The sequence below is a fragment of the Balaenoptera acutorostrata genome, chromosome 16 (genome assembly GCF_949987535.1).
Source record: "Balaenoptera acutorostrata chromosome 16, mBalAcu1.1, whole genome shotgun sequence".
NCBI classification, from domain to species: Eukaryota; Metazoa; Chordata; class Mammalia; order Artiodactyla; family Balaenopteridae; genus Balaenoptera; species Balaenoptera acutorostrata.
The window spans coordinates 12,284,144-12,305,527 of NC_080079.1; the positions used below are offsets into that span (position 1 = coordinate 12,284,144).

General features: G+C 43.1%; 1 protein-coding gene across 3 annotated transcripts; it reads right to left on the bottom strand.

Moving 5' to 3' along the window:
• Window positions 1–1,339: 1,339 nt before the first annotated feature.
• DENND10 (DENN domain containing 10) lies at window positions 1,340–19,413 on the bottom strand. Of its 3 annotated transcripts, XM_007173176.2 has the most exons (9): window positions 19,300–19,413; window positions 17,029–17,225; window positions 15,630–15,709; window positions 12,538–12,686; window positions 11,095–11,206; window positions 9,387–9,487; window positions 6,335–6,442; window positions 4,342–4,436; window positions 1,340–2,879 (listed from the first exon to the last, which is right to left on the bottom strand). In XM_007173176.2, exons 1-9 carry the CDS (start codon window positions 19,352–19,354, stop codon window positions 2,703–2,705), a joined length of 1,074 nt encoding a protein of 357 aa, XP_007173238.1. In that variant the 5' UTR covers window positions 19,355–19,413; the 3' UTR covers window positions 1,340–2,702. The 3 variants fall into 3 exon arrangements, with proteins under 3 accessions (XP_007173238.1, XP_007173239.1, XP_028020041.1); XM_007173177.2 differs by lacking the exon at window positions 6,335–6,442; XM_028164240.2 differs by lacking the exons at window positions 15,630–15,709; window positions 19,300–19,413 and having other exon boundaries at window positions 17,029–17,128.
• Window positions 19,414–21,384: the final 1,971 nt, after the last annotated feature.

A 21,384-nucleotide genomic window follows, 5' to 3' on the forward strand; every position in this document is an offset into this window, starting at 1 on the left:
CCACTGCTGAGACTGCTGTCACCCGTGCCCCCCCAGATGCTGGTCATACTGCCACTGCCCCCTGTGCAGGCCTGTCGTGGGGCTTGCTCTCCCCTGCCCAACAGGCCCACGTCCAGCGGCCCGCTGCGCTTTGCCATCTGGATGCCCACTTGAGACCATCTTTCCCTCCCAACCTCAGGAAATGACACCTGTGTGTAGCTGCTTATCACATGCAGCTGTTGAGCACTTGAAACGTCTAGTAAATCTCTAGAACTCACCCCTCCGCGTCCACTGCCCAGCCGAACAGCATATCCCCTGCTGGTGTCGCTCGTCAGTCCATCTCCAGCCCGCTCTTCTAAACCACACCTGCTTAAAAGCCTTAAATGGCTTCCCAGAACATCAGGATCAAGTCCAAATTCCTCGCCGTGGCAGGCAGGAGCCTTTACCTTATTCATCTCTTGCCACTCCCTCTCCTCACTCTGGACTGACATCCAGTTCCTCAGATGTGCTGTGGTCTCTCTTCTCTGGCCTTCCCACCGGCTGTTCCTTCTGTTCTGGGCTAACTCCTCCCTGTGCTTCAGGTCTGACTTGGACGTCAATCACTCTTCTCCAGGAAGCCTTCCAGGATTCACAGTACTGAACTAGCTGCCCTTCCAGTGTGCTCCCATAGCGCTCGTATCGTGCCTAGCACTTGCCACACCGCAAGCAATCCCGTTTGCTGAACCTATGTGCCCACAGACTGTGCACCTTGACAGCAGGAACTGTTGTCTTGGGCATCAAGGAAGCCCCAGGATACGCAGTCCACGGTGTAGAGTAGGTACCCAAACATGCGTACTGGATGGAGGGCTGTTTCTAACACACCCTGCCCCAGGTCATCTAAGAATGCACCTGTGGGTTTCCGTTTTCCCTAGGCCACAATGACGGTTATCTCCAAATTGGGTAAAAGATGTTTCACAACAGCCTAAAAGGACGAAATCAGTAAAAGTGATCTATCAGTCAGCTCCATGTAGGCACAGGCTTATACTAAACAAACTTAACAACAAAATGTGTAATGGCTCCAAGTGGAGGTTCAGCCACTGACAGATAACTGAGTAGTAATGTGAGAGCATCTTTTCAGAGAAGGCACATGGACCTCACAGTCAGCTCCAGGAAGTGGGGGGTGGAGGAGGGCCGGGCAGAGAGAGAAGGGCTGAGCCAGTGGTGGAAGGAGCCAGACTGCCTCACTTTCAGATCGGTCTTTGGATAATTCCCTGGTGGGTTTGCAGTTGACATAAGAGGGTTTTTTCTTTTGTTTGTTTGGGGTGGGGAGAATTAGAGAAAGAGGGCACAATTTTTCATATGCCTAAAACTGTTGAGTATCAAAATATTTCATTTTATTTCTGTATCATAAATTTGTCATTTTAACAACTTTGACCATTAGCTAATAGAGTAATACAAAAAAACGAGGGCAAAAAAGATGTTAGTATTCATTCTCATAAAGTGCAGATTTAATTTTCAATTGTTTGCCTCAGTAAACATCATCTCATTTCAAGTCCTCCCCTGCCCCCACCCAAGGAGGGGCTATTTAAAAAATTTTTTCCTTAACAAATGTCTAACACCAGGAATAAATGAAAGATCCAATAAAGACAAGCTTTTTTGCAAACATTTTTCTGGGTAAGATTTCTAAGGGCAACAGTACTGAGTGAAAAATAACCTTTCATAACTAATATGAATACATATAAGAAGAACATAATTTAGACCCCCATGCTTATTTTGCAATTTTTAGGTCTCCAATTATGAAAAAGTTACCTAACTAAACAAAGAACGGTTACCTTCATACGTGGCCACATTATTTTTACTGATGTCGTTTGAAGACATTCTCTGGTTTTGGCCTTTACAAGAAGTTAATTCTCACGCTCTCTCACCAATTACATAAGGCTGCTGTTTCAGCCATAGAGACATTTATATTCCAAATGGGCTTTCTTCTTTTACTCTACTACATAAGGACTGGCATCTTTTTCAAAAGAATATTGCTAGCAACTGGGTTAATTAAAGAGTACTAATGGCTTAAGTTTGCCAAATGCTTATTGCCTCTGCAACAGTATAAATATGGATTATTAAGTTGTCTACTCAAGTATAAAATCTATGCAGAACCCTCATACTATAGGCAAAATGTTCAAAGGCTAAGGAAAAAAAATTTCTTTTACAAGAAAGTGCAACTGCAGGGTCTTTTGAATGATCTTCTAGATGGTTCTGCAGAAAACTTAGTAGTTTGGCTCAGAAAGTAGAGTTCCTCATGAGGAATTAAAGTTCTTCCTAGAAGAATACAAAGCAAAATTTCAGGCAGCTTTCTGAAAATAAACCATTAGTTTGTGGTTACACACTGAGACAAACTGGAACTTATAATAACGAAGGCTTTCAGATTTGCTGTGATTTGCAGGAGGACTTGACAGAGCTGTTCTGCTCTTACTCCAGGACATCAGGCTGTTTTATAATGTTATATATATAGGTGGTTACAGCACTTTGTAAACATTGAGAGTAGGCATGAAATTAATCAGATAGGAGGAAATCGGAAGTGTTTTCATATGTGTTTCAGTGCTTTTTCAGGTCAAATTGCAATGCTTTCAAATAAATCATTAAAAATATAACATTTTCTTTGTTATTTCCAGTATTTTACACAGTTAATGGATAATCATGGTGCTAGGGCTTTAGATCAGTTATCAGTGATACATTCTGTCCCACCATCAGATTTTCAGCATTTGTTCCGCGGCTGCTAGATGGTAGAGGAAGTTTTCTGTTGCTGGTGGAAATCGTCTTTGCTTTAGTGCCTCATAATTGAGCACTCGCTTTTCTCCATCATCCGAAACTTCTGAAAATGGAGCCAGGTTGGTGAAGATTTCTTTTGTTTTTAGGGAAATATCCTTTAATAGAACAGGAAAATACACAATATGTTAGTATCAAAAAATTTGAGTGCTCCAGAATTCTTCCTGCTATTCTTAACTTTATCAGACTAACTTTATAAATTATAAAAAATGAAACATTTAAAACAACAAAAAACACATGTCATGGTTAATTTTGAGCAGCGGTGACAGTGGGGTCGGTGGGGGGGGTTTAACCATTTTTAAAGTGTGCAACTCAGTGGCGTTTTAAGTGCATTCACAGTATTGTGTAACCATCGCCACTATCCATTCCCAGAACTTCTTCATCATCCCAAACCAAAACTCCGTACCCATTAAAAAGTAACTCCCCACCAGCCTCTCCCCAGCCCTTGGCAATCACCACTGTGCTTTCTGACTCTACGAATTTGTCTATTCTAGGTACTTCATATGAATGGAATCACGATATTTGTCCTTTTGTGACTGGCTTATTTCACTTAACATGTTTTCAAGGTTCATACATGTGGTAGCACGTGTCAGAACTTCATTCTAAGGCTGAGTAATATTCCACCACATGTATATACTACATTTTGTTCATCCATTCACCCACTGATGGACATCTGGGTTGTCTTCACCTTCTGGCCATTGTGAATAATGCTGCTGTGGGACATGGGTGCACAAATATCTACTTGAGTTCCTGCTTGCAGTTTTTGATATATACCCAGAAGTAGAATTGCCAAATCTATGTTAATGCTATGTGTAACTTTTTGAGAAACTGCTATTGTTTTTAGAACAGATCTCTCCCCAAAGTCCCCTCCTGCCTGGGATGAGTGACCCAGCGCCTGCTGCAAGGGCTTTATTCCCCTTCACTGACTGATATTCCCCTTGGGTGGCTGAGGACTCAGCGGAGCTCGCATTAAAGTCATGTCTTTCCCCTGGTTTGCTGACATCATTAACTTATTCAAATATTTTGAACCCATACAACATGGCAGGCACTCTCATCATACATTATACTGAGTCATCTGTGTATCACTTTTAGTCCATGAAAAACACAGTAATACAAAACTCAAATTTACACATTTCACCAACATTGTTTTCCCTCTAATGTTGACAGGGCAATGGGTGGGCAATGACCATCTGTCCGGTAAGACAGTCTCAGTGTTTGGGTTCTCGGGACAAAACCTGCCCACTCCTCCCGGCCATAGCACTGAAGAGAAAGGACAGTGCTGCTGGCGGGTCCCCGCCAAACCCTATGGCCCCTCTCACCACTTGGCAATCACATCTTTCACTATAAACGCTTGGCTTTGGCACCAACGCCCTCTGTCCTTCTCTCCCTGGAGCCTGGTAACTGATTGGCTCATCTTCGCCAGGGCCATCCTGTAGACCTCATCTCAGCAGCTGCCCACCGGCCTCTCCAGTCACTTCACTCTGTGCCCGTGAACAGCAGATAACCAGCCGCTGCCCAGCAATGCCGTTTCGAGACTCAGTGGGAAGATTAAGGCATTACCTGTATAACCTGACTGTCTGATTTCTCTGGATCTTCTGCCGACTGGACAATTAACTGACCGATTTCTTTATGTAGTTTGCCCATTGTCATGGCCTCTGGTGAGATCAAGAAGAATATGTTGTGTGAATATTTAGATGTTTACATAATTAAGAGTAATCATCTATCTGAAAACTTGAACGACCACACAGGGAATTTTCAAAAAGCAACTGACAACCCCCCCATTTCCATCTTATTACTACACACAAATATGATGACACAATAGGAGATAAGGCATGATCATGATTTATATACTTCATGTCCAAAATTAAATACACCACCACAAAACCAAAATTCTGATAAGAATTTTTATTTTTCTTTCTAGACAAAACCTAATGAAATCTGACTGCCTATAGGTTGTGACTGTAAGCCAACAGCCTGACTTTCCTGTCCAGGTCTTCGCAGTTGAGAATTCATGTTTATCTTTCTGGCAGGGATGTTGTGAAAGCAGCACTTCCTGTCAGTTCTGCAGAAGCAGCTCAACATTCACTGTGTAAAGGCCCTTGGAAACGAGCTAAGGCAACAACCCAAGTTACATTAATTATATACACTGCTATTTTCTGCAGCCAGAAGGTTAACAGAAATTTCTGTTTGATACTCTGAGGGACAAACTCCACTGGAATGAGCCGTTTTATAGACTCAGAGCAGCAGAGGGCAGCAGGGAGTTGCCACGCCTTCCGGTCCTAACGCTTCAGCAGTTTCAGTGGCCCTGGCCACAGCTAGTTTTCTATCACTCTGGCTTTACAAAAGGCAATATCCCCTAAAGACCTGATACTATATTTTGAATTTTCCACCATGAATATTTATTATATTTGTAATTTCAAAGTGAAAACAAGTTCTGGTTCTATTAATTTGAGGTTGCTAGATAAAACCTCACATAATCAGAACCTAGCTAACAAAAATCCCTAATTGGCTGGCATTCAGCTGCTCCCACTTTTAGGAGAAAGATAAATGACACTACAAAAGCTGTTATCTGTATGTAATTCCTGTCTAAAACCAATACCTCATAGTGTCGTAGGCTCAAAACATATTTAACCCAATCTTTTCTACTTTATGCAGCTGTAATTTAGGATAATTTACAGTTGCCAGAGATGACCCTATGACACTAGAACACCCTTTCTTGGTCATTAGCCCTAATAATACTCTCATTCCCTGGTGCTTACTGAGACATCCTTCAAAAAGATTTTCCACACGGGAGTCATATTCAACCCTCGTGTAGTGACAAATGTCTGCCCACTCTTTGATACTCCTTCCTTTATAAGATGGAGTCTAATTCTTCTCCCTTAATGACTTGCTTTAACAAATAGAATATGGAGGAAGTGATCATGTATGACTTCCCAGACTAGGTCACAGAAGGCACTGTGGTCCCCCCCTCTCTTGAATTACTCATTGTGGGGGAGACCAGCAGATGCGTGGTGAGAACACTCAAGCTGCCCTATGGAAAGGCCCATGTGGTGAGGCCTCCTGTCAACAGCCATGTGAGCTAGCTTGGAAATGGATTCTCTAGCCCCAGTTGAGCCTTCATTTGACTGCAGCCCTGGCAATATCTTGATTAAAACCTCACGAGAGACCCTGAATCAGAACCTCCTAGCTAAGTCACTCATAAATTCCTGCCCACCAAAACTGTGAGATAAGTATTTGCTATTTTAAATCACTAAGTTTAGAAGTAATCTCTTATGCAGCAATAGATAACAAATACACCTTGTTTGAATACGAAACTGAAGAAACAAGATAAACAGACCATTTATCTTATTAACATATACCGTACAGAGTAAGCACTCAGATGTATCCCTGAAAGCGTTATTAGGTCTATTAAAATGAATGCTGTGTTCTAGAAACAGAAAAATCCCTCCAGCACAACAGGTGAAGCAGGCCTTCAAAAGGGAGAATCAGCCTAAAAAATACAACTGCTTGGCTTACATCTTGTGTCAACAACAGAACAGAACAGAGAACTAACCTTTTGCAAGCGGGGCAATGGTAATCTCACTATCTGCCAGATTCACAAACACATCATACAGGTCTGATCTATTGCTCACCTCCAAGTCTACAAATCCAGCGACGTAACCTGCATTACAGAGAGGACCAACGTTACTAGAGTAGGAAGAAATCACATTGTGAACATACCAAAAAAGGAGTGAGTCTAAAAGCTCATCAGCTGCTTTTCTTCTCTGCTTTATTTATCCAGGGCAGTTTAGCTATATCCCGTGGCATTTATTAAGATGACATTTTCGCCAATTGCCTGAAGAAACTCAAGCAACTCAAAATGTTCCAAAACTAGGTTTCAGTGTCAAGGAGGAAGGCTGAAGCAAAGCATCTGCTTTTCAGTCACTGCTATTTGGGTCAAGAATGACAGAGGAGGCAGCAGGCAGCAAGGATTCTCTTGACCACTGTCCCCCCTAGGTCTCTGTCAACAGGAAAGTCATAGCCAAACACTCGGGTTCCTCAGGGATAGCATGGTGGAAACAGCAACGTCTTCACCAATTTCAGATCTGATACAATAAATGCTAAAGGAATCAAGGCAACTCAAGAATTAGCAGACTTTTGGAATTGGTGTTAAGACAATGGTTCCCAGACTTTGGATTTCACAGAGCAGTACGATTAAAAAAAAAAAAAATTTTTTTTTTTTTGAGGACCAATTTTACTTCACCAAGTGACAACATTTAACAAACAACAGCAGCAGACTTTCCTGGTGGCGCAGTGGTTAAGAATCTACCTGCCAAAGCAGGGAACACAGGTTCAAGCCCTAGTCCAGGAAAATCCTACATGCCGCGGAGCAACTAAGCCCGTGAGCCACAACTACTGAGCCCGTGAGCCACAACTACTGAAGCCAGCACGCCTAGAGCCTGTGCTCTGCAACAAGAGAAGCCACCGCAATGAGAAGCCCGCGCACCGCAATGAAGAGTAGCCCCCGCTCACCGCAACTAGAGAAAGCCCGCGCGCAGCAACGAAGACCCAACACAGCCAAAAATAAATAATAAATAAATAAATAAATTTATATATTAAAAAAAAAAAACAGCAGCAGCAACAAAATCAAAAACCTGGAGCTCAAGATGGCAGCAGTGGGTCGTGGGCAGAGAGACTGCGCCCGGCACTGCCACCTGCAGCGTGAGCTCTGCAGGCAACTCGCGACAGCTCTGCTGTCCCACCCACAGAACGAGATCCCTATAAAACGGCCCCGACCACGGTTTGCGGGGGCGAGCGTGGATGCACCGGCTGCGACCTCTCCCTTCTTAGATCAAAGGGTGAAGCTTTCCTTTGCTTCCGAAACGAAAACTCATTCTGTTGGCTTGAATGACACTGGGCAGGAGGACCCTTGCTGGGGACGGACTCCAGAGGGGGGGGGGGGGGAAGCTGAAAATGGCCGAAGCCAATTTGGATGTTCACAGAAGATGTCTGTAGTCTCCTGCAGTTAGAGGTGGTGATCGGGCTGCTCCTGCCTTGATTTGCAACTGTTCGAATCTGCCCTTTGGAACTCTGGGAAGGTCATGGAGGCTGGAGTCTTGTCTGCAAAAAATGGGGGACAAAAAGGCCTCCGTGCCTGGGAGGCCCATAGGGCCCCGCTCAGTTTCAATTTCTTCTTGCCAGTTGGATCATAAAGTCGTTGAGGAAAAGCGTCTTGTCTTATATAATGCGGCAACTTGCCAAGACCTCAGCATACACTAGGTGCTTAACAAATGTTTATTGCGTGATGACTCGCTTCCTTGACTAATACACACCATAATTCTTCTATCATTTGGGAAATAAAGGGGCTGTAATACTGTGATATAATAAGAAATGTATATTTGGTTATCCAGGCTCCTGGCCAGAGCTCCTACAACACATGTAATTTCCTAAGTGATAAGAGTTAAAGGAGCACCTTTTGTTATAATACCTGGATTTTGTCCCCAGTTCCTGAAATAGTTCCAGAGTGTTAAAGGTGAACGGAGGGTCTTTTATTATTTATAACAAGCCCCCTTTCAACCACACCAGAGTTTATGTTAATGAAGTGACAAAAAAAGCCCCTAAGATGGGGGATGCTGGTGCTTCCCTGGTGGTGCAGTGGTTAAGGATCCGCCTGCCAATGCAGGGGACACGGGTTCGAGTCCTGGTCCAGGAAGATCCCTCATGCTGCGGAGCAACTAAGCCCGTGCGCCACAACTACTGAGCCTGCGCTCTAGAGCCCGTGCTCCACAACAAGAGAAGCCACCGCAATGAGAAGCCCGCGCACCACAACGAAGAGCAGCCCCCACTCGCCGCAACTAGAGAAAGCCCACGCGCAGCAACAAAGACCCAATGCAGCCATAAATCAATCAATCAATCAATGAAATGAAATGAAATGATACTGCAGATTCCTGGAGAGGGGACACTATTCTATAAGCGTTCCTGAGCCACGTTGCTATCCAAATGGAAAAAAATGGAACCAGATCCCAAACCCACACCCTACAAAAAGTGGTAATTCCAGGTAGATTAAAGACTTAAATGGGAATGAAAAAACTATAAAAATTTTTACTAGAATATATAGGAGAATACCTTTCTACTGTTGGGATAGAACTTTTCTTAAACAAAATATAAAAAATAAAATCATAAAAGCCTACAAAATCCCAACACATTAAAATTAAGATTTCTAGGGACTTCCCTGGTGGTCCAGTGGTTAAGAATCCGCCTTCCAATGCAGGGGACGTGGGTTCGATCCCTGGTCGGGGAACTGAGATCCCATAAGCCATGAGGCATGGCCAAAAAAAAAAAAGAGGGTAACTTTTATGTGATGTGCATTTTACCACAATTTTTTTTGGTACTTTATAATTTTTATTGGAGTATAGTTGATTTAGAATGTTGTGTTGGTTTCAGGTGCACAATTTTTTTTTTAATTAAAAAAACTTTTTAAGGGAAAAGAAACGGTTGCATTTACCAAAAAAAATAAATGATCAGTATGCCCCTTAGGAATGCACTTAAAAAAAAAAAAAAAATCCCCCAAAACAAACAACCCTAGTAAAGCTGAGCTTCTCATCCCCTGGGAGCCTGCTGTCTACCTGGGCACATCTGCAGGGATTCCAGCTCATCGGCGTCCAGGTGCACATAGGAGTGAAGTATGGTCCAGTCCTGTCGATGCCACACCAGGGCAGGCAGAGTCCTGGGGTCAAGGTGAGAACACAGATGGCTGCCAGCCCACACCTGAGACTCAGCCCATCCTCTTCCCTCTTCTTCTGGGGGAGGAAACTGGCTACCAGATGCAGAGGGAGAACAAACCCTACACATGCCAACACCTCCTCCAGGCTTCACAGTAAAGTAATGCAATGTTTTAAACACCGACTGTTGGGTCAGATTGGCTACAAAAAGCTCAAGGTAAAGTTTCAAAAGATCTCCATGGTGGCAAGGAAGGATGCTTCTAAAGTGTTCCTCCCAACGCCCGCTCTGCAGACTGCCATGGAGGGAGTCTGAGGGTAAAATCCAAAGTGGGCCCTGCAAACAAGAAATTTTTTTGAAGTCTCGCATTTCATATTTAAAATTCCAGCCAAACTTGCAAACTACTTTGTGTTTATACAGAAGTAAGTTTTCTTAAAGAAACTTCCAATAAAACAGCTACTTCATTCAGGAAGAAGTATGTGCCGAATTTATCTGTGGTTTTGTGAACCCCCTGGTGGCCTGCTACGTATCTCAGAAGCTGTGGACACTCCAGTTTCAGAAGCATAAATGGAGAGGAAAAGGGTAATTGGGTGGAAAAATACAGGGTTTGGGAGTCAGAGCCGGGTAAAAACTCTGGTCCTGTTACCTAAGATCTAAGGCAATCACAATCATAATAACAATGATCGTCTCTAGAGTGCACACTATGGACAAGGTGCATGCTGAGCACGTTACACAAATTATTTCCAATCCTGAAACCAAGCTTACGAGGCAGGTATTATCATCTTCATCTTACAGGTAAAGAAACTGAGGCGTAGAAACATTACGTACACTTTATGTGGTCACAAGGCTAAGAAGTTGCCTCCCAGGACTTTAACCCAGGTCCTTCTGACTAGCAAGCCTTTCTTCTTCTCAATATCTAACCCTTAGCCTCCATCTTCTCATCTATAAACAGGGCAGTAACACTTCCTCCCAGGGTTCTTGTCATGAGTAAATTTAATAATTTAAGGTGACTTATACAATGCCTGGCATACAGTAAACAGCATAAATACTAGTTCCCCTGCTTTTATAGAAGAATCTAAGAACAAGTTAGATTTGACAAAGAAAACAAAACAAACTATATTTATTATATAAATAATACAGTCTGTAATAAAATTGAATGGAAGAAACAACTTACCTAAAACAGGGGTCAGGCAACTATGGCCCATGGGTCGGCTGCCCATCTTTGCACATAAGATTTTACTGGAACATAGCCGAGTTCATTCATTTACGTATGTATTGTCCATGGCTGCTTTTATGCAACCTGTGGCAGTTAAGTAGTCGGGACAGACAGCGTATGGCTACAAGCCTAAGATATTTACTCTCTGGCAAGGGAAAGTTTGCAAACTCCCCGCTCCAAAATATTCATATTTCAAAATTTAAAGAAGAATCTGTTCAAATTCAGTAAACTTGAACCACTAAATCTAAACTAAAACATTACACCAAAATGGTATTTCACCCCCAACCTAACGCAGCCTGTTTATACCAGTGTGCAAAGGAACAGGGCACACAGTGACACAGAGGGCCCCAAAGTGGCTGCCAACAAAGTTTACACTTTTTAATGATAAGAGACCATACCTGGTAAACTCCTGGACAGCTTCTATTTTGGGGTGATAGACGACAATTCTTTTCTTTAGCATCAGTGCTGTGTGTAAGATAACAGTTTCCATTCCAAACTGAGATACAATGTCTTAAAACAAAAAAAATTATGTTACTGCATTAAACATTATATAAGGAAATCAAGTTTTTATTGGAAATTATTCTTGTATGAATGCAAAATTATTTTCAACACAGAGAATAAATTTAGGTAAATGTTATAAGTACAGAAGCACCTTCTTTGGTGGATGGGCATATCAATCCATACATCTGCTCCCCAGGATGGGCGTTACCGTAGCTACACCTGCTCCCGCAAGGGACGGCATGCTGGATGCACAGATGAAGCCAGACTCACAAGAAAGTGGAATTATATGAAGGGAACCACCATCCTTGGTGTCGTGCAAACTTAAATTTTAAAAAATGTTCACTGACCCCCCCCAAACCCACATACACATCATTGCATAAGTCCTTGTGAGACAGTTGGACAAACACCTAACACCTCAACAGGGATGCTTAGAAACCATATAAAACAGTAGGATCAAGAGTGAAGACAGGGCTTCCCTGGTGGCGCAGTGGATAAGAATCTGCCTGCCAATGCAGGGGACACAGGTTTGATCCCTGGTCTGGGAAGATCCCACATGCCGCGAAGCAACTAAGCCCGCGTGCCACAACTACTGAGCCTGTGCTCTAGAGCCCGCGAGCCACAACTACTGAAGCCCGCGTGCCTAGAGCCCGTGCTCCGCAACAAGAGAAGCCACCGCAACGAGAAGCCTGCGCACCGCAACAAAGAGTAACCCCCGCTCTCCGCAACTAGAGAAGAGCCTGCGCGCAGCAATGAAGACCCAACACAGTCAAAAAAAAAAAAAAACAAAAAGAGTGCAGACAGGTGCTGTGGGAGGATGAGAACAAAGGCCAGCATCGCCCTTGGAGTTCCCCTCTCTTCCCTCTTAAGGACCCGATGTCTCGGTTTAGCCCTAGGCTGGACTTTCCAGCGAGGAGAGAGTGATGGGGAGTTAGAATGGGAACTCTGGGGCAGGGGCTTGAGCTCCCCAGGTGGAACAGGTCACTGCTAAGATCTAAGGAAAGGAAAGTGATGGAAGTCAGTGGAGACCTTGACCCGTGAACTTTAGCTCACCGGTGAAAGAACATTTCTATATTAACAGCTGGAATCATATGGAAAGAAACACCACAGAAGTCTGCTTTCCTGACAGAGTTCTAACCACATAAGGAAATGTAGAAGTTGAACTACCCTCCTGCATAGGAAACAAATATAATGTAGGTGAAAATATATGGAAAGATGAAATAAGAGTCTAATGACAGACTGTCCTTGGCTTGGGGATTTTGTTGTTGTTGGGATGGACTCATCTGGGATGGGTTTTTGTTTCTTCTTCGCTTCTTCTTTTTATTTATTGATTGATTTTTTACCTTTGATGGAGCCTGCAAGGTATGCCTTTCGGGCATCAAAATCCTTGCTCAGGAAAGAGCCATTTTCCTCACTCTGGCACACCCCCTTTGTGAGAACCGCGATGTAACTCTCCATCATCTTAACTGGGCTCCCATGTTTCAGGTACATTCTGTGAGAAAGGACAAAAAGCAAGCGTGCTACTCGTTAGCATGAACCACCTGGAGAAACGCACCAAGGCCAGGCACGGGTACATTCTAAAGAATCTACGCCAACTTGCTAATACACCTCTGAATGCCTGAATCTTTTCATGATGTGGTTACTTCTATAAATTTAATTAGAAAATGTACTAGAAAAACAAAACAACCACTTGAACAACCTTCAACAGTTCTGTGAAGTCGGCTCTCTTGTTAACATCTGGGGAGGCCTGCTGTGGTCCACTTAGGCAGGAGAATGAACTGGGGACTTTCTGAGGCCCTGCTGTTCTCAAGGATATTGTATCCTTATCTCTTTTTATGTCTTACATTCACAACTGTTTTTGTTAGTCATAACAACCGTTTTATTGCTGGATATCCTCTGACAAGAAAGGAGTTTTATGCATTGTTCACAAAGAAAGCAGTAATTAGGTGTAGAACCTATATTTATTATCAGAGTTCTCAGAGGTAGCTGTATGTAGATAATTAAGAAATCAAACTCCTTTAAGTTTCCGGTGATAAATGCACACTAGACACATTCATCAAGTTAAAACTTCCAGAAAATGCTGACAGGAAACTGGCTACATTTATAGCTCACATGTGAAATCAGCCCCTTCCCCTGAAATATCTTCCTGTAAGTAAGTAAATGTAAATTCTTCTGGAGAAGCAGGACTGGGTCTACTTGGGCATTTTAGTAGCTGAAGGGATAGAAAATTGGGACGAAAATAAAATAATTGTTTAAGAAAGATCACTTGAAAACTATATTTACTGTAGACTAAGTGAAAAAAGCATGTGATTTAACTGCTTACTAAATTTTGTCAATCAGTGTTTTTAAATTATTTCAATGCATAAATTGGGGAAAAAAGGCAAAGAACAATGAATATGGTAAACTATCATATATATAGAACAGTCAACCCCATATACATGCTTGTATATGAAGAAAATATCTCCAGTAAGATATAGAGAAGGGAAGCCCAGGAGCTGCCTTGGGGTGGGGAGTCGGTAGGTAGAATTAGAGATGGGGAATAGGGGAAGGAAGGGACTTAGGTTTCACTGTATACTCTTCGGTATTATTTGCATTTCTTTTTACGATGTGCTTACATTACCACCACCAAAACAAAGCAGGAAACCAAAAAACACCATTAAAATTATTAAATTTTTTTAAATAAAATAAAATTTATTTTTAAAATTTTTTAATTTAAAATTATAGAAAGGGGTCATGGCTCTGGACCCAGATCCCACAGGGGGAATGAACCCCTCCATGCGGGCTTCCATGGCCACGGTGAGCAGCGCGCTGTGGAGGGCACCTCTCACCAGAAATGGGACGGAGCACTTCACCACCATCAAAAAGTGTGTGTCTAACTAATACAACATTGTAAATCAACTATACATCAATAGAAGTAAAATAGAAAATAAAGGGAAAGTAAAAAATAAAGTGCTTGTCTCTGTGTGTGTGAACAGGCACATGTGCACACGGGGAGAGTGAGTGTGTGTGCACACGAGCACGTGAGCGTGGACAGGCGCTAGGGCAAGCACTCAAGTGCTGTAAGGGGTGGGGGCAGAGCAGGTGGCTGGCAATAGCTTGAGCCCTCATTTCTCTTGTAACTGCGACGACAGAGAAGAGAATCCAGAATGTGACAATGCCACAGCACTGCACAAGCGGAGAAACCCTCTGGGCTTCCTCCTGGGCAGGAAGTGGGGTCTAAAGCAACCTCGCCTTCTGGGCCCCAGAACATTTCCCAGTGAATTCAGTTGAGTAACCTAACCCTGACTCAATCAAATGAAATGGGAGTCCAACGGTTGCTCAAAAACACCTTTGCAGTGTTTTTAGTTCACGGCTTCTGGATAGAGCCCCTTCTAACAATAATAATCTCCCTTTGTGTCAGTGCCGCATTTGCAGAAAACTGTTTATATTCCACAGTGAGCCGTACACCTGGAATTTATCTCACTGAAAGGAAGAAGCCTTATCACAGCTGACTGCAAAAACACTAAAACTTCATTTTGTCAAAATACAACCTAACCGAAACACTTAGGTGATGAGATTGTATTCTTGCGCTGTGCACGCGCGCATGCGTGCATGTGCACGTGGTCATACACAGAAATGGCAAAAAGGCAACCATTTATCAGGCTTATAGTGAGAAAAACAGAAACAACTCCCCTTATCCACCCCCCCAAAAAAAAACCTACTTATTGGGCATAAATTTGAGGGCTGAGAGTAATACATAACACTGAGAATTATAATTCTATCTAGTAACGATATTAGAAAAAAATCAAAACCCCAAACCCTGAAAAAGCCTTGATTAAAGAAAAAGCCAATATCCCTAACATATAAGACGGATTTCATTAATTCCACCAGATATACTTATCAAGGCAAAAAAGCAGACTGTATATTTTAGTTAAATTTTTTCAACAGCTGGGATGAAACTGAAGGAGTCTATCCTTCAGTTTAACGATTGACCAAAAAATCAGTTTCTCAGCTCCTCAGCATTCCAGCTAAGAAATATTTTCCTGTGCTTTAGCATAATTCAAAATGCCCACTGACTTTCCCCAAATGACTCCCACACACAGACCTTGACACAAATGAACCAGCTTACCACTTCCATCCTAAGGAAAGTTCCAGATCAGAAATGAGTAGAAGTAACAGACCAAAAGTGGCAAGTGACTCAAAGTACCCAGAAATTACAATAGTTGTGCAAACTGCCTCTTCTCCTCCCCTCTACCATTTTCCCTAATAAGAGCAGTACCATGGAAGCAGAAGACAAAGTTCCTCTTTATAAAACAGTGTCCGAAGGGCCAGTAAAGATTAAGTTGGGGAAACAGAAGGCTGAAATATGCTTCCTCAGTGTAGAAATCTGCTGTATTACTATTGAGTAAGATCTTCATTTTTGTATATTAGCATTTAATACAGTTTTCATACAGACCTACACAATATCCTAGTGAAGGCGGCATATTTCTCTGGATTAAAATCTTTGGCGGTCAGAACAATAGAAAAATGAGTCACCTGTCCAAAACAAACAAAAAAAAGTACACTCTTTAAAGACACTTTAATAGAATTAATCTTTATTACTATATCCTAACAAGCCTCTTGTATAAGACATACCAGCATTAAAAAGAAAAGACCAAAATGTACCAAGTCCTCACTTGCCTCTTTATACTTTTATGTATATATACACACATAAAAAAAATTATATATACATATATATTTAATTTTTTTCCTCAAAAACATAAAAATATTTCAAAAATATCAGAAATGTGACTTTTTATTTAAGCCCCCCACCCTCATCAAAGCAGAACAAAGAATGCTATATCAGACCTACCACATAGTGACTGTTTTTCACTAATGAAATAGAAGGATGGAAAACAACAAAAATACGTTTCAGTAAAATTCATACAGTAAAAATCATACAGTTCCCAAAATAGTCAATTCTCCGTAAAATGCTATATAGGCTAAAGGGCATTGTTATAATAACCTTCATTTACTTATATGCCTCTATTATTATCCATATAAATTTCTGATAATCATATACCTATTATTCCCATTAATGAGTATCTTTCTGCAATTTACATTTTCTAATTATTAATCTCTGTTTTATCTTAAACCTCTTACAGTTTCTAAATTGTTGCCTTCCTGTTATTTTAAACGTAATTCCTTACATTTAAACTGGACACGCTTCATACTGTCTGGTGATTGACTATAAAATCAGCCCTGAAATTGTAAAAGAAGTCCCCACCCGGAAACCGACCAGGAGCTCAGCCACTTCTTGCCAATATTCTTTCCTCTGAAAAAGCCACTGGTTGTGTGGGACTAGGAAAGTCCACAATGACCACATACTTACTGGTTTTTAGTCTGTCACCTTGATGGTGTTCATATGAAATGACACACACATACAAAGTCTACAGAACACATGAATTTCCTTAATTATCCTTTCTATTCTTAACATATCCTTATCATCCATAAACAAATGAAAAGGTTTTCTTAACTAGGATAATCATATCCTTTAAAATAGTTTTTAATTATGGAAAAATACTTCTTCCCACTTTTAATCAGAATCCAGGCTTTGAAAATATTTCTACATTTCTACTCCATCCAAGTATAACCTGGGAAAGGCTTCACTATACCAACCACAGGTCAGTCAAATAATATACACCAATAAATATAATGAATGAGAGTGAAATGTGAAAGAGAACATTCCCAATTAAAGTCGTATATTTAATATTTTTCCAAACCGTATTGTGAATGATGAAGTCTAAAGCTAAGGGTTACTGGAATCTTACATCACTTAAAATATTTTTTGTTTTTTGACCCTCATACAGTCATACCTTTTTCAAAACGGAAGAATCTGGAACTTCAACTGTTGTGATATAAAACCATGTTCTTCTGTACTGACCAAAGACAAAGGGATGGAGAAGTTTGTTTTCCTCTGTAAGGCAGCATTTTCTCAGCAGTAGGTTCCTTAAAGTAGCTGTCGTGGAAGGATAACACCACACCCACAGAACTTCTCCATTTGTGTCCTTTTCTACGGTGGAAAGATGGTCACTGTGAGAATGTCAAACAGCAGCAAGGAAGTGAATTGATTGGTTACTCAGAAGCACTTCGTGGAATCAGTTTTAACACCCCCTTTTACAAAGCAACCCAGAGCACGTGAGACCCCCCAATTCTCACCTACCTCTCCTGGTTACATTAGCTAGCTCTCCTGATCTTGAATTTTAGGCCACCTGAGTAAAAAGCTTTTCTAACAAATCATGAATGAAAATGTAGCCTTAGAGGTTTGCTAGGGGTCTTCCCTAACTCCTCCCACACTTTACCTTTTAATCTAGTTGGAAGGATCTTTAATAAATACATAGAATGGATGGGTTTGTTGAAAACTGGAAATTAAGAAAATGGTGAAATCTCTGTCATAGGCTATGTACTGATAGTACGTATTCTATATTTAAAATTTTAATAATAATGGTTAAACAGTCATATATGTAGTTTCACCATCAAAGTCAACACTTCAGTAACAAAATAGGAACAATTTGCTAATAATAACTCCAGGCAAAAATAGCCTAAACTTTAGAGAAACAGTAACTGAACATACAGCAGTAAAAATCCAGTTTTTGATCTATAGACTTAAAAACAAACCCTTTTATTATGGAAAATAGCAAGCATAAAAAAAATAGAGAGAATGATAAATGAGCCTCCATCACGCAGCTTCAGCAGTTATCAACACCTGGCACTCCTTGGTTCATAAGGGGAAGGAGCGCCCCTTCCCCCCCCCCCTTATTTTTAAGCAAATCCCTTTTAAATTCATGTCGACATGAAAAATTTAAAAAAACTGAATTGAAAATACGATAAGCCATCTTTTTCTTTGCTGTTACCAGATAAAGTCAGAGTTTAATTCAGCCTTAATTCCGAGGTACCTTCAAGAAGGACTAAGATGCCTGAGGTACTTAGGTTTTGCTTTGAAACAGTTTAAAAAAATCACATTAGAGATGAGCGCAGGAAGCCGTTCCCAGGTAAACGCACTCCTTTAAGACAGTGAAAATAATCAGCAACATTTCGCCGCATTTCCGCCAGGTTTGCTAGATCCAAGCAATGTGCTTGGGTACTAGGGTTTAGGGGTATATAAAAATCTCAGAAGAATACTTTTTCAAAGGACAATGGCACTCAGGGAACCGACAGAAGTTCATTCAAGCAACCCCGTGCTCACTGTCGCTGTCGGATGAATGGTTGCTTCAAAAACCCTGCACAAGGTTCCGGCACACACTCCAGACTGCCCAAAGATCCCAACGCACTTCCCCATCCATTAATTCCTCAAAACGAACTGGGATTCCACCCACTGTGATTATGTAGACACCTGTGTTATATGCACGACCTCTGTCTTAGGATGCAGTTCTCCACTGGTATGAGTTGGGGTTCTGGGGCTAGACTGCAAGGGTCCCGCATCCTGGGTCTGCCACTTCCTAATGTGCGTTCTTGCACAAATGACACCCTGGGCCTCCACCTGCTGCGTAAAGTGGGCATCAAACATTACCCAGATCCCCTGGAGCCGAGGTCAGAGTCAAACGGGAAATAATCCATGCATAACGTGCAGCACCCCGGGCTGGGAGCTGGCCACCGCGTCTGGAATCGCTCGATCACATGACCGGGGCCAGCCGGGCGCCGGGCTGGCAGTCACGCGTGGCTCTCCCTCGTTCGCAGGGACCCCGGCCCTGCAGCCTCACAAACGCGCGGCCTGCAAGCTCCTCTCTGCATGACCGGCGACTCGCCTACGCGGCTCGGTCACCCTCCACGTCCGGGCTCCTCTGCAGCCCGGGCCGTCCAGGAGAAGCTCCCTCCCACAGCCTAGGAGGCCTCCAGGGTACCCGGCCCCGCCTCCCGGCCCGGCAGGCCCCACACAAGGCCGCGGGCGCACGGGCCCAGGGCGGCAGGCCGGGCCCCTGCGCCGAGGAGGCCGGGCCCCGCAGCCCCTAGCCCAGGCCCAACATGGAGGGGGCCGCGCCCTCCCCACCGCGGGCGGTGCCAGGGACCGCGGGAGCAGGGGCCGTCCCGGCCCCAGGCGGAGACAGAACTGGGTGCGGGCCTGCGGGGCAGCGCGCCTTCCTCCTCACCGATCAGCCCGACTCCGAGCATCAGCAGAGGGTCCGCAGCCTCAGGTGCAGCCATCTTCCGCCGCCGCCGCCGCAGAGCGCCGCTCCCAGCTCTCTGCTCATAAGCTCCGCCTCTCCTCGGGGCCCGCCCGCCCGCAGGCCCCCGCCCTCAGGCCCCCGCCACGCCTCCCTCCCTCCAGTCCCCGCCCCCGCACTGGAGGCCCCCGCCTCCGCCCCGCTCTGCCGAGGGTCTGCCCCTCCATTCACCTTCACCCCAGGCTCCTCACCCTCAGAGATCTCCCGCATTTCTCTACTCCAGATCTTCCTTCCGCCCCCTCCTCAGCCCACTCCAGTCTTCGCTCTTCTCTTCAGGCTTTCCTCATTCTACCTCTGCCCTCCAGTCTGGCTCAAAAGAGGCGTCCTGAGGATGAAGGAATGGACTCCATTCATTCAGTCCTTTATTCATCCAGCCATCCAAAACAAAAAAAAATAACTGAGGATTTAAAATGGCTTTAGGACTTCCCTGGTGGCTCAGTGGTTAAGAGTCCGCCTGCCAACTCAGGGGACATGGGTTCCAGTCCTGATCCAGGAAGATCCCACATGCCGCGGAGCAACTAAGCCCGTGCGCCACAACTACTGAGCCTGCGCTCTGGAGGCCACGAGCCACAACTACTGAGTCCGCATGCCACAACTACTGAAGCCCGCGCGCCTAAAGCCCATGCTCCGCAACAAGAGAAGCCACCACAATGAGAAGCCCGCGCACCGCAAAGAAGAGTAGCCGCCGCTCGCCGCAACTACAGAAAGCCCGTGCGCAGCAACGAAGACCCAACGCAGCCATAAATAAATTAATTAATTTTAAAAATAAAAATAAAATGGCTTTAGAAATATAGTATTGACCAAGACAGAGCATTCCAATGGGGAACTTACTAAAACAGCCCAGAGGGATAAGCCTATTCAATAAAATAGTGTCGTTTGTTAGAGAGTAGATAGGGGTGCGCTGATCTGAAATGGGTGTTAAGAAGGCTTCCCTCAGGAAGGGATATTTGAACAAAGATTTGAGTGATGGGAAGGAGCCAGACAGTTTGGGTGGCGACAGGATCTTTTCTTCTGGATTCTCAGTGCCTCCAAACCCAAATCACACAAAACTAATCAGGGAAAGATCTTTGGAGTCTGTAGGAATACAATCCCACCCTCATCTCATTCGATCTTTAAAAAAAAATTTTTTTTTAATATGACATATTTCATACACACATACCAATCTAAGAAAAACATATGGTTACCATCCAGCTTAAGAAATAAAGTATTACAAGGATATCCCTGGCAGTCCAGTAGTTAAGATCCCGTGCTTCCACTTCAGGGGCAGCAGGTTGGATCCTGGGGAACTAAGATCCCACATGCCTCGAGGAGTGGCCAAAGAAAATAATAATAAAGTAAAAAGAAATAAAGTATTACAAATGTAGTTGAATCACTCTCCTTCTCTTCCCTAATCTCTTAAACTTCCCTATCCTACAGAGGTAACCACTCTTCTAAATTTGTTAATTGTTGTTTTCCTGTATGTTTTTAAACTTTGGTATATGTGTATGTATCACTCAACAAAATATTATACTCCTTCTAAAACTTTATACCATTGGAACAATAGTTAACATTTATTGGGTGGCAGGCATTGTTCTCGGTGCTTTACTTGTATTACTTTCATAAATCCTCACAGTACCCCTGCCTGTAAGTCCTATTATGATCCCCAATTTACAGGTGAGAAAGCTGAAAGGAGATGCAACTTGCTCAGGATAACAAGTGGCAGTGCCAGGATGTGACACCAGGCCGTGGGATTCTAGCCACACACCGGGTCACTGTGCTACACAGCCTCCCATGCTATGGCGTGCTGTTTGTATTCGTTTGTAAAGTGCTTTTCTTTTTTCTTTCTTTTTTTTTTGCTCAGCGTTATGATTTATCCAAGTTAATATTTATAGCTCTGGTTCAGTAATTTTAACTGTTGAGTGATATTTTACATGTGAAAATATGATTATTTCCATTGTCTGTTGATGGAAATTAAGTTTGTTTCCTGTTTTTTACTGTATCATTACAGTACTGCTATATTTTAAACAAGTC